Below are 14,439 nucleotides of genomic sequence, written 5' to 3'. Positions count from 1 at the left end.
TGACCATGCCCAGCTAACACATGAAATTAAATTACAGTTTCTTGGTCTAAAGCCAGGTTCTCCTCCTGCACAGGGTCTTCGATGCCACTCTGCTAATGACTGCAGAAGCTGCAGGGAACACCACATGTGAAATCTTCCAAAACTACAAATATTCATTAGTGAGCGACACACGCTCATCGATTGGCTGGCGTGCCTGAAGTGTGCAATTAGGACATGTTCAGTATATAGGGCAGCTTGTTTATCTTGATTTTAGAGCTCAGTTATCAAAACAGGAGATCGGCATTTCGGAGCACGCTTGGGCCTACCACTCCCTTGGGCTAATGAAGTTCAGAGACTTTAGACTCCAGAGTGGAGAAATGAATGGTTTTGTGTTCCACCATTAGAGGTGATGGAGTAATCTCAGCGAGGGTGGTTTAGCCTGTCCTGAAGAAGGGGCAGCACACATGGCAATGTGGAGGTGGGGAGAAATCAAAGGGAAATAGCAGTCCCACGACTAATAATTACTGTTACTTCAGACTTGGAGAGAAACCTGATATCAAAACACTATGTAAATGATGGCAAGATTTGTAAGCTCTGTTTTATAGACAGGAAAATTGAGGCACAGAGCACACTGCAAGTAGGTGGCTCTCACTGCAGCAGAGCCTTGATCCACCTGGTACCTGAGTCCTGCTGGGATTGAAACTCTTCCTTGGGACATCACCATACATATATTGTTACCTTCTTTCCCAAATGTATTTTCATGTGTTCAAAATCATCACTTAGTCTGCGAGGACAATACTAAATGAAATAAACTTTCACCTTCTCCACACTAATTCAAGAACTTTTAAATTGAGGCTGAATGAGTATTTTTTGCAGAAATCAAACACAAATGAACATCAACCACCACCGACACAATCAGAGTTCTGAGACAAGAACTGCATTTCCCTGCAGGCTGCTTGCCTGGCAATGTACCACAAACAGATTCTACACTGAAAGATAAAAGGTCAATTAAAAGTTGTTTTTGAATCAAAACAGTTCCTCCAGAATAAAGGGCTGTGAGAAAACCTTTGGAATAGACATGGTAATAAGAACCTCGATAAATTGTGACTACAGGTTACCACTCCCTTTGAAAAAAACCCCAGAAATAAGGTAAACACTCTTTATTTGGTTGTGTCCAACCTAAACTCACTTTGGATTTCTTTTTAAATGCCAGCAAGACCTGTCCTGCTCACAGAACCTCAGTGTATTTATCATTGAGCACACGTATTGATTTGTCACAGAGTGCCTGGTAGTAACCAAGAAAACATATCTAAAAGTAATAAAAAAGGGAAAAAAACCTAAGAGATGTGACATTTAAAGTGGAAGGACAGAAGGAGGACAGTGAAATCCTCAAATACCATGATTACCAATTATTTTTCCATGTTTTTTTACAACCCTTTTGCTGAAAGAGCAGAGCATAAAGCCTCCTGACAAAGGTGTTTTTAAGTTATCTTTCTTCCTCCCAATCTGTTCCAGTGCAAACAGCATTTCAACCTAATGTAAGAACTTAATGAGATCTGCCATTGCCATATCTGCTCAACTACATCAAGGCTGTGTTGGGCCAAGACAACAGTGTGAAATGTCCGAGTCTCAGTTGAGGAGTCAGATCTCATGGAATCAAAGATCTTCCAGTCCCAACCCCTCTGCCATGGGCAGGGACACCTTCCCCTAGACGAGGTTTTTCAGAGCTCCATCCAACCTCATCTTGAACACTTCTAGGAATAGGAAGTCCACCACCTCCCTGGGCAACCTGTGCCAGTGTCTCACCACCCTCACAGTAAAGAATCAATGCTTAACTACTGGTTTAAAACTGTGTCCAACACTGCTGCAAGGGGAAGGAAGAAAAGAAAACTTCAGTGAAGTTTTTCTGTTTCTCAGGAGGGTAGAGTGAATAAAACCCTTTTCTAATCATCACTCCAGGGCAATCACCCTGTCCACAGTTACAGTTCCAAACCCATACAGGATGAACACCAAGTGTCAGCTTGCAGGCAAAGTGCAAATTCTACCAAGATTTGAAGTGTTGCAACAGGTCAGTTGGTTTCTAATCGGCTCTAAGTGGCAGGACCTGGAACACGCTACATCTGGAGCAAAATGAAGCTCCAAGGTGTGAAATGGTTTCCTATCTTTGGAAGTAATTTATTTGATTTGATTCTGATCCTTACGGCTGAAAATCCCATTGACTGCTTCACCTAAACACAGGGGAAAGACGCACACCAAAAGGAAATGACTTTTCAAAAACAGGATATGGGCCACAGCGCGGAATGTTTGCTATGGGGAATGAGCTCCAAAAAAAAAGCTGTACCAGTACTTCGAAAGGTCTAGTAAAAAAATCATAGAAATCTTTGTTTCTCAGAGGCAGAGCTCCCAAGAAGCTGTTTCTCTGCCCAGAGGAAAAAAGTAACATTTGAAAAACCCCAATTCTTTTCCGAACCCAGGACTCATTTTTAAACAAGGAGAAGGAGGTAAGTGGGTCACTCGGTGTAGGAAAATGACACTATCAACTGCACTGACATAACTGAAACTGGTGCAATTCATTTGGATCATCATATTATCTATTAGCTTTGATATTCTCTTATTGATATAAATTCCTTGATGCTAGAAAGTGATGTAACTATTTTGTTACTGAAAAATCTCACACCTGGAACTGAGATTGCTGCACCAGAAAAATCCTAAACACTCTAAGACCTATGGGTAAGAGTGTCAAAATCAGGAAATTTCCATATGGTTTAGATTCCTCAAAGATAAGAGGTGATTCTGAAAATTTTATTCCAGCCAGGGAGGAGAATTAGTAAGCTCTGTAATGTAGGCTAATTCCCATATTACTGTTAGAAAGGGAAATTTATTTGCTGTTTCACGCCCTGTTGAAAATTTTATTCTGTGCAAACAAGTCATATTGGAAAACAGAAGCTCCTCAAGCACACGCTGTGACCAACTTGTGAGTTTGTAGGGAGCCAGAATGCACCAAACTTCAAAGGAGCCCCAAGCAATTCTGCAAGTGAAAAGACTTCAGCATTTTAACATCACCTACCATGTGGTATTCTCTAACAGGGAAAATGAACTCTGAGCACTTATTCCAAGATAACATCCACTTTTTCGGGTGCCTGCCTCTCCCAGGTAAAGCATGTTGACCTTCAGTGGTGCACATGGAGATCAACAGTTCATTCTCCATTTCAACGGAGCTGGGGAAGGGTCTGGAGCACCAGGAGCAGCTGAGGGAGCTGGTGGGGCTCAGCCTGGAGAAAAGGAGGCTCAGGGGGGACCTTATCACTTTCTAGAACTCCCCAGCAGGAGATGCAGCCAGGCGGGGGCAGGTCTTTTCTGCCAAGTAATAAGTGAAAGGACAAGAAGAAATGGCCTCTAGCTGAGCCCGAGGAGGTTCAGATTGGATATTAGGGAAAATGATTTCATGAGAAAGGGTTGTGAAGCACTGGAACAAGCTGCCCATGGCAGTGGTAGAATCACCCATCCCTGGAGGGATTTAAAAGTCAGGTAGATGTGTCACTTATGCACACAGTTTAGTGATGGACTTTGCAGTGCTGGGTTAATGCTTGGACTTGATGATCTAAGACGTCTTTTACAACCTAAATTATTCTATGATTCTACTACTCTAACATTACAGTAAAGCCCCACAAACAGTCCAGATGACATTTCCAGCTAACTCCTTTGCTTTATGGACATGTGCACTGTTGAAATTGAATTACAGGTTTTCTACTGTTTATTTTCCCATTCCTTTAAATGAAACAGAGTTCTGCCCTCGGCCTTCACCCTCTATATCTGTTACACTCTGAGTATTTCTCCCAACAACCACAAGCACCTTGCTGTCGATGACTCCTGAATCTCCCTCCCATTTTCTCACCATTCTGACTTACACCTCAGGATGGTTCACTGCCAGTCTGACAAAACAAAACTGAGCTGGTAGCGTGGCGTCTTGGTATCTTTCATCTTTTTTCTGCTCTTATCATCAGTAACAAACACCTTCAATGTTAAAACCACCTGGCACCAACCCCTTCTGCTGAGTTCTCAAGAGCAAAACCAGAACATGGCAGAACATGTTTATGTCAACGAGCTCTTTGCAAACTTTTTCTTCTATGTTCCCTGCCTTTTATTGTAGTTTGTTTTGGGAAATGTTATGGGATGCATGATCTAGGAGCTTGCCCATAAACCAGTCCTATATCCACCCTTTTTTGTGGGAACTGGTATAGGACATGAATTGTATAAAGCACGAGAAAGTAGTGTCAGTATGGGTTTAGAAAATCTCTAAAGCTGTAATTTTCAGCTTGTTTTTGAAAGAAACAAGTAAGGCAGAGGGTCCTGGACTTGGAGACTCTGTACAGCTAAAGGTCAATTGCTAACAGGACAACTTCACTAAATTCAGGCAGGACCATCTGCTCTTTTGTGGCTATTTCCTTATGGTCTTCTTGTCCACATCCAGCTCCCAGGAACCATTCTACAAATCCTTGGCTCTATGGAGTTTCCTCACTTTTGTTTAAAAACCTCAATAAAAGAGTGAATAAAAAGAAGCACCTCTGTCAAAGACAAGAACAAATCAGTACCTTTCTCTTGCAGTCATCCACTATGGAAAGTTTATTTTTGAAACAAATACCCATCCACCTTTCTAATCTTTCACACATATTTGATCAGTTTCTGTTGTGCTTCATAAGAGCAGCTGCTCATGGTCATTTACACAACCAATTCCCTCATGTGTTTAAACCTGCCTGAAGTATTTTTTTTCAATTGTGGTATACAGTATACAATTTTTTTTTGTTTTACTCTTGAGCAATAATCAGCAAAATCAAAGAATCTCGGAGTAAAGTTGTTTTGTTTTCTAATGAGTCAAGCCTTTTTATGGATTCACTTTTGGACACATCACCCAACGTGGCCAGCAGCAAAATGAAAATAATTTGCCACAGACTACTACCTGCCATAAACAGGATAAATAATTAGTTGGGGTAGCTTCAGTAATTAAAAAAATAAAGAAAAAACCTAAGGACTACACCTGAAATTGTAAATTTAATTCATGCTCAAGGAAGAAAAAGCTGTGCTAAATCACCTCGAGAAATCTAAACAAAAATGGTCCTTTACTTGGTTTGGTAAAAGGGATATGGTATTCTTTTTTTTTTTTTTTTTTTTAATGTAAAAGCTGCAATCCTGCAGCAAGGGAGAGGCTGGGGAACCTCCACCAAAGTGAAAGAGCCTTTTGGATGGATACAGGACCACACATGGGGATTTTACAGCAGGATTTGGGCCAATATGTTACACTAAAATAGAACAATTGGGAAAGGGATATGAATCATAGCTGAGACAGTATCTTCATTAAAATACATTCAGCATTTAAAAAGGCACCAAAAATCAGTCCTCCAGCTCTTATAATTTAGAAGACCACAGAAAGAGAAATGTGGGTATGTCAGTAAATACACTCACAAAGATTGATGAAAGCTATAAAGATCACTGGGATTCCTTCAGCACACCTTGGAGAGGAGCAAGATCATTTTTCATTACTCTGCCTCCTCACTTAGGTGGTCTATTGATCATATCAAAAATGATTTCACCATTACATGCTCTTTTACAGCAGAAGTTGGATCGACACCCAGAGCAGCAGTTCTGTCAACGCACAGTTAACATGGCCTTTCCCTGCTAAAATAATTGGGACGCCCATTAGCACAGCAATAAACACAGACTTTTACTGCTTGCTCTCCATTGTTTAATTTTCCCAAACAGTGGTTAGCCCTTCTCCATTTTTCTCCCTGAAGTATGACTTTTTTTTTTTTTTTTTTCTCCTCCTCTTTAATTCCTCAATGAATTCTCCTCTGGAGCTTTCCCTTGAAAATGCAACGTAGGGTAACCAACACCACCCACAGCTGTGTCCCACAATAGCCCCATGCTGCTGCCACTCAGTCTGTCCAAGGGTTTGGTCACGGTGCCTTAACTGCTCCAAACACTGCCCTTATTCATGGAAACGTGCAGAAGGAGGGGCTTCCAGCAGGATTCCTTTACCTGTTTCCCCACCACAAAACAGCGCAATAAATGGAATGGGTCATGAGCTACTTGGCTGGTAATGCAAACCTAAGGCTTGACAAGTCAATAAAAAGCCAATCCTTCCCTCCCCAGCCACACGTAGGGAGCCAAGGCTGGAGGCAAACAATTTGGATATGCCTGTACAGGGAGCTTAATGAACCCCATTATTCAGTTTTTGTGGGCAAACACTATGGAGACAATAATGTAAATTATCAAAGTCTGACTAGCGCTCCACTAAATGGCACCCAAAGTTCAAAAGTTTCTTCACACCCTCTGATTTATCTGTATGAGAACAACCCCATTAAAAACTGAAGCTCCTGGATATACACCAAAGATGATTCTGTAACAATCAGGTGCATTCGTGGAAACTGCATAGGGCAGGATTCTAGTTTAACTCCAACTAGCACTAAAGTTTTGGATATCCAGCTTTTTTTCCACAACTCACATAGAGTTTGAACAGTTTTAAAAGGCCACGTGCATGCTACAGCAGCAACTCAGACCCCCAGTGAGCTTTGGGGAGCACCAGCACAGTCCTTGCCTAATTTCTTTCTTCAGCCAGGTCAATAAGAAGACCATGGATGTATTTGTTAAAACCTTCTTCTTCTTGTCTCCTCCCTTGGTGCCATGACCTTTTAAGGCCTGATTGTGTAGGTGTGTGTACAGTTTTCCCACGAAAATTCAATCTCTGGAGAGTTTGCAACTCAACTCTTTTGTAAATTAAGCTTGTTGTAGATAGAAGATCCTTCCTTAAGGCATCTATTTTTTTGGTGAACACACACTTGGTGGCACTCTGCATGCTACAGGTGAGATTATATAGTTCTGTGGGATTTCAAAAAGTGTGAGTGAAGAACTGATTTACTTCAATTTTGTTTTGCACTTGAAATAGCAAATTCTTGAGCAAATGGAGCTGAAAGAGGGCAGGGTTAGATCGGATATTGGGAAAAAAATTCTTCCCTGTGGGGGTTGTAGAAGTTCTTAGATGGATAATCAAGAAACTTGGTGCAATAAACTAGGTTCTCCTGTCCTCCTAGTCCCAAAAATATTCTTCTGGGTCACTGATGTTACACAGAGAGATCACATCTATGATCACAGGATGATTTCTCTATCTTGACCCTCAGTTTTGAGATCCTCTACACAGGATGTCAGCAGGTTCTGCTCATGGCTTTTGTCATGGGGGTATCATGCAGCTGCATGAGCCTCCACACAAAAATAAGCTGGCCTTGGACTGATAATATCCTATCAAGTAATAAAGGTTTTTAGTGGGGCAAATTTAGTATCTGGGTAACAAAATTTTTTTCATGCCTTAGTCCTTTGAGGATTTTATCTTACAATCCACAGGTTACAATATACATTTTTACAGGCACACACAAATACATATCTGAGCATGTATATGATTTGTTTTTGGAGAAAGTCACGTACCTACTCATTTAAAAAATATACAAGACAAGGGGCAATTTCATTAGAGCAGCAGGTCAGGTTTAGCAGTTAAACATTGTTAAAATGCCCGTCTTTCCCCTTCTTCCTGTCTGCCTTCCAGGTTCCCCGCTGATGGCAGAGTTATGATATGAGTCTGGAGCAAAAGTCTGAAATTTTAAGGTAAATCTGGAGACCTGATTTCACAAAAAACATATATCCTGCTTCCAGGGCACAGAAACACTGAAACAGCATCCAGTGAGTAGTACTGTGCTTTGTGGTCTGGCATTAGTGTCAGCAGCCATGTGGTTTTTCTTAAAAGCTGTATTTAAATGTAGGATAAATTTATCAGAAGTATCAAACATCACAGCATGTACTTTTGCTGAAGTTTATGTCAGCTGTAGTAGTAGCTAGAATGTCAACACCTTATCAATAGATGTGATTTTAAAAAAACTTGTGCATGAAAAATGATAGTGCATAGGAAAAATAACAAGACAAAAAGAAGCCATGACGTAACTGAATAAAAGTATTAAACTCTACTCATCATTTGCAGTTCATTTAAAATTTAAAAGTCTGCGTTTTTGTTTTGCTTGTTTTGTTTTGAAAAAAGATAGCATCTCTAGTTCCTTCCTATACTAACTCAGTTAGCAATCTACATTGATAACACTGGAATGGAAAAAAAAAAAAGTGGAAAACCCTTCCAAAATATCATTCAAATCATATCTAAAAAGGTGGTCATAAATATTTCAGAACCCAGGCAAACCAATAAGAGCCAGGCCCATTAAGGATAAGATCTTTTACAACAAATTAAATAAAACAATTTATTGAAGCCTGGACTTGAGATAAACTAGATTTACTAGCTGACCTTTTATTCATTTAAAGAACAAAATTAGCTCTAATTGCATTAGAATGGAATCCAGTAAATTTCTTCTAATGTGGCATCCATGCAAGTATTGCTGTAATTGTTTACAACTAAGATGGAAATGCTTTGATAATAATCTACTTTCTTCTTGTTTTACTGTGCAGTTAAAACACTTGCAAAAAAACTCTTAAGTAGGACAGTTTTTCCAATACTGGATTGTCCATCCTTCAGCAATAATACATTTTCATGTCTATTAACCCAATGTTGTTAATAGCCACTTCTTTTGAGCTGATGCATGTTGTAAGAACATTTGCACTCCAGACAAGCCTGACTGCAAGCATTACTTTGAATCTGGGAGAAATATGTACTTTTATTCACAAACACAAGAAAAAAGACTTTCCTGCTGCTGCCATCACCGCTTTGTACACCAGTCCAAGCAGAGGAGTCAAGAAATAAAATTATAAAATCATAGAATGATTTGGGTTGGAAGGGACCTTAAAGATCGTCCAGTTCCAACCCACTGCCACGGGCAGGGACACTTTCCACTAGACCAGGTTGCTCCAAGCCCTATCCAGCCTGGCCTTGGACACTTCCAGGGATCCAGGGGCAGCCACAGCTTCTCTGGGCAAGCTGTACCAGGGCCTCACCACCCTCACAGGGAAGAATTTCTTCCTCATATCCCATTTAACCCTGCCCTCTGTCAGTTTGAAGCCATTACCCCCCATCCTGCCACTCCATGCCCTTGTAGAAAGTCCCTCTGCAGCTTTTTTGGAGCCCCTTAGGCACTGGAAGGGGCTCTAAGGTCTCTCCACATCCTTGACTTCTCCAGGCTGAAGGGCCCCAGTTGCTCACTGCACTGCAAAGGCATTTTGTCCACCACTGCTGTGTTACTCCGGAAACTTGTGCTGGGGTTGTGCTGAGTTTATGGGGTGATGTGAACCTCCATTCCATGCACCATCAATCTGACACTATTGCTTCAGACACCTGAAAGTCCTGTGGCCTCGTGAAGATCTGCAAGTGCTTCTATTAAAGATGTTCTATATGAAGTTCTCCCAAAGAAATTCACTTCCAACTGAACCGGTACTTCAGTAATTCCAAAAGCCTCCAAAAATCTCTTCTAACAGAGAAACTGAAATAACCAATTTCTCCATCTAGTTTCTACTTGTATCAAATTCTAGGAATCCCTAAAAATTTCCCTTGCACCTTTCCATGGAGATTCATGGTATCCTCAAACAATCCCATGCCAATAAACTCCAGAGACAGGGTAATTGAAAAACAACACTTTTATATGATGATTGCCAGATATTTAGAACCTCATTACCAACTAAGTTTAACTTTCCCTCATTAAAACACATCAAAAGGCTTTTCTTTCTACCTGTTATGAGGTCCTCAGATGGGAGCCAAGGTGCTACTAAAGATGCAAAAATGAATCTGGAATAAAAAGTGAGTTTCCCAAAAGCCCATGAAACAAGATGTCAGTATCTTAGACCCACTAAGGGCTGGCAGGGATGACAATGATGCACCCATATTATTTGTAGCAAACAGATGGAGTCTGAAGTCCCCTTTCAAAACATGTGTGGATATGAGAAACACTGCAGTGAGATAAGGTTGGAAGATAACTGGTGCTAAAATATGGCTTCAGAACGTTAATTCAGAAGTTTTGCCTTGAAAATATGATTTAATTTCCCCCATATAAACACTCTATACAGTCCTTGACAAAGCAGAATTTAAAAGTATCCATGGCTCCTCCCGGAAGAAAATGGATTTGTGGGCTTTCAAGGGACAGCATGTCCAGCTATGCACATTCAAATCATGCTCAGCAGGACAGACAAGTATTCTGAGAAATCTGGAACTTTGGACAGCAACCTGAGGCACAGAAATTTTAGATCACACTCAAATACTGTGAAAGGAAGAAAGCAAAAATGGTTAATAATTGGGGTGTGGGTGCCCCATAGAAACCAAGGAATGACTGAAGTCCCTTAGCAGCTTCAAAACAGTAAAAGCCACTGGTACATACTGGGGAGAAGTAGGACAGCAGAGAAAAAGAAAATAATCACAAAAATCCCATTTAACTTCCAGAGCAGAAAAATCAGTGATTAGGGGGTTTAGTTCACAATGGCTCTATAAGAGAAACAACTGCATTGGCAGTATCTAATGTGAGGAATGGAAATGAAAGATCTGTGTGGTGCTCATGTTTACCATTGGACATGAAAGTGTGCTTTGTGCCATGAAATCAACACGAAAAACCTGATTAAAAGAAATCCTTCACATACAACACAGGACCAGCCTAAGAAGCCTGGTGACACATGGTTTCCCCAGCCTCTCAAGCCTCCTGTTTATGCTGGATGATCCTAGGATAGGGATCACCCTATTTATGCTCATCCAGTACAAAGTAACTATTATTTGTACAACAGCACCCAATAATTAGGGAGCTAATGAAGCAGCACTTGAAATGCGTTAGGTACACTCATGAATAATCATCAACAGTTACAATAAAACAGAAGTGTATAAAGGAATCCCAACTGTTATGTTTTAAAGCACAAAACAACTGTTAGCTGGGGAGTGTTGTGAAACTTAGCTGTAGGTTACACTCAGAACAAGCATCCATTACAGAAACCTCACTAAGTGTCACTGGAGGCATCACACCAGCCTGGATGGACTCCTGTAATCCATGCCCTAGAAAGACATGGAATGGAACACACAGTAGGATGGATGGAAGGTGCTGGGTCTCACTTGGAGAACACACTTTGCTGAATAAATGTAATTTTTAAGCTTTTCGCACTGAAGAGCTCCCACAAGTGCCAGAGGATGGACTGTGCTGAGCACACACCTCACAGATGGATTTATTGGTACTTACATCTTGTCTTGGCCTGCGCCCACTCTTAAAGTCAGCCGAGGAATAACCGGTGATGGAGCTGGAACAACTGGTTCCACCTTTATCTGTACAGGGGAACACAATCATCAATCAAGGACTGCAAGCAGACTCCCAAAATATATTAATTACATGAAAGCACTGATGGAGTTAACCAGAGGATATCAACTTAATGAGACAAAACTACGACAGACTAATAACAGTTCTCTCACACTTCATCCCATGGCGTGGGTGGGTCTCAGTCTCTGGGGAGTCTCAGCCGTGGCAATTCACAAATAAAAAACCTAAGCTAAAAATCAACTTGAAATTTTTCTGCATTTGTACCTCCTGATACAATTTGTTAGCAAATCTTCCTGATTAAGTGCTTTTCTAGAGACACAAAACTTCCCAGTTTGTTTCTAAACAATGACAGAAATGCTTTGATCTTAGTACTCAAACCTGTCAGGCACCCACTGGTGTTTGCACTTTTTTCTTAGATTTAAATTCAATTATTTCCCAGGTTCATCACATATATATACACCACGGAAGCAAATAAACTCCAAGCTGAATTCACCAACACTGAATACTTTATGAAAGTTCTTATCCACACAGGCATAACAGCCACTGCATTTTACTGCAATTAGGCTGAGGTTTTTAATTACTATTTTTCAAGTGGCCTGGGATTCCAATCTCGGTATCTGGTGGAGTTTAGACCACTTGAATATGTCCTTGAACTTATGGAACCAGTATATGCCAAAATTACCAACTCCCATTGAGCTACTGGCTTGCAAAACCTGTACAGAATGACCACAGATGCTACAGATGACACTGTAACGATTCTCCAGACATTCATTACTCAACTTACATCCAAATATGACAAGTGTATATACATTATATATAGAGAGGGAGATATACCTGTATAAAGAGAGATGGAGACTGATCTCATTTTGAGCATGTGTGTCACCATATTTAATAAAACAACCACTTGGCTGAATCTGCTCGAGGAACTTAAGAGACAAAACTAATATGCATACACTAAATGGAAATCTGATGAAATCTCCAGTTTCATAAAGCTTTCACAGAAAAAGGGAGGGCAAATAATCAATGCAAAGTACAGAAAGCAGAGTGGAAGAGAGCAGGCCAGAGTGGGAGGGCTCAAGTGGGACTTATTTTGAGAAAGGTAAAAACAAAATCTCGTGTCACGTGTTTTGGCAAAAGAATTGGAGCTGCTCTCTAGGAGATGTCTAGGCCAGAGAGAGGAGAGCAGCACGAGTGATGTTCCTGCTCTGACACAGTGAACTGTGCTTTGCAATACAGCTCTCCATGGATATGGATTAGCTGATTTCACAGGCCTCTCTCCACTCTTTGTTTATATAGAACCATTTTTTGTTACATCATTCCCCTGGACTGTTGCAAGAGCTTTTTTCCTCTGAAGCTTCTAATGCCTGCAACAATTTCTCTGCTATCTTCCATAGGTGAGTCTTTTCCCAGCCTGTAACATCACCCACTGCTTAGAGATCGAAACTGAACCCTGGGTCCTGGAGGCTCAGGACTGTGGCTTTGCACAGGCTATCTTCCCTCTTTTCCTGCAGGTTTCTCCTTCTTTAGTGCCTGTTTTGAGTACAAAACATCTTAGGACAGGCACTGCTGCTGCAGCTTCCAGTACACAGCACAGAGAGATGCCCACATCATTTATAAAGGTCCTTGGTACTATTCTAAACAATGGGGGTGTGGGCTCATAGGGGAGAAGAAAAGCACATAAACCACTTCTTTATGTTCAGATATCAACATCACAGTCTGTTGGGAGAGGAAAACAGGGCTCCACCACAATGCTAAATCTTATTCTTTGATAGAAGAGGAGAGGAAGCATCTTTCTACAATGTGGGTTTGTGTGTAGGGTTTACATCATTAGACCAGGGAGAAAACTAAGGAGCATTCACAGTTACATCCTGCAGAGCTTGGTCTTCCTCTACACTGATGCCAGGACTTTGATACAGGAGCAAGGGGAGCTTACTTCAGGGCAGCTCTGGCAAGCCCTGCCTTGATGCAAGGATGGTTTCATTTCTCATGAAGCAGTTCCTCAACTACTTTAGTTTCCAGCTCAGCTTATTAAGGTTAGCTGAAACTGGGTCAGCAGCTGCTCCCTGAGCTGCTCAGTCACTCCTACAGCACGCCTGGTAATCTCTGGAGTACAAGTGGGGTGTAACTGCTACAAGTGTTTGCTTTTCATTTGGTGGAGCTCACAAGGCAGTGCCCCAGATCTCTTTTCTGGCTCTCAGGGCAGCACCCAACACCACTGCGGGGCATGAAGCTGCAGACAAGCCCAGAGACAACGCTTCTCCTCCTTAGTGGCACCACCAAATACTCCCAGTATGAAGCCTTCAGCTTCTGTTTCTTGCCATTTATGCAGTTTTCTGTTTGCTGCTCTGTACCTTTCAGCAGCCTGGGGGAAAATTCCAGGGAAAACTTGGAAAAAAAAAAAAAAGCCTCAGTCACTCAGACAGGATGGGATGCGCACTTAGGTAATAACTACACGGCTCAAAAATGGGAGCATTACAGCTGAGTCAGTCTTTTGTTTAACTACAGCAATATTAGAAATGGGACTCTGATATTTTCTCCTGGCCATCAGGAGCTGAAACTGCAGCCAGCCCACGAACTCATCTCCCAGGTTGTGCTTACACCTCCGAGGCGGACGCGCCGTGGCAGATTAAACATCCAAACTGTAACTTGATCATTTGCTCTTGCAGCACAACTGCTGGCTAAATAAGTCATTGTGTGATCTAAAAGCTAAATTAAGGAAACATGTACTTTTAGGGGTTAAAACGAAAGAGCAGCATTCTGGAGTAATACTGGGAATTGGGGCCAGCAGAAGAGCATTTACAGTGGATTACTAAGCTTCCCAAATCACCAAAGAGGTAAAGTCCAGCAATATAAGACTCCTTTGTAGCTAACTAAAAATACATTGTCAGTGGATTTGTCCAGTTTTATGTATAAGCAATACTTCTTTCACCTGAACTAATACTAGTAGTCATATAAGCCCCTTATTGCCATGTGCTGCATTTTTTTTGCTAATCTTCAAGGATTTAGCTTCTTTGCCACATACCTCAGGGCACCAACTGATAAAGCTCTAACTCTCCATTTTTCCAGGACACCAGCAGTGCGGCCTTGCAAAAAATGAAAATCGCTCAAGAGATTTAAAGGGGAAATTTATTTTTAAAATCCTGACTTGCAGCAAAGAGGTGGATTTAAAAAAAGCTTATCTCTCAAGAATCAGTTTAAA

The 14,439-nt window shown here is 41.2% G+C and overlaps 1 protein-coding gene across 1 annotated transcript in view; it reads right to left on the bottom strand.

The window, feature by feature from the left end:
• Nucleotides 1-14,439, bottom strand: part of TAF3 (TATA-box binding protein associated factor 3) — a 113,918-nt gene that overhangs the window by 9,436 nt on the left and 90,043 nt on the right. The window contains exon 4 of the mRNA XM_066182686.1: nt 11,166-11,248. Coding sequence (XP_066038783.1) covers nt 11,166-11,248 — 83 coding nt within the window. The remainder of the gene's footprint in view (nt 1-11,165; nt 11,249-14,439) is intronic.

This window comes from Chamaea fasciata, unplaced genomic scaffold (assembly GCF_029207755.1).
Source record: "Chamaea fasciata isolate MVZ Bird 193981 ecotype frontalis unplaced genomic scaffold, bChaFas1.0.hap1 SCAF_5, whole genome shotgun sequence".
In the NCBI taxonomy this organism is placed as follows: domain Eukaryota; kingdom Metazoa; phylum Chordata; class Aves; order Passeriformes; family Sylviidae; genus Chamaea; species Chamaea fasciata.
Note: the sequence above shows the minus strand (reverse complement) of the source record. Positions and strands in the feature narration are given on the sequence as shown.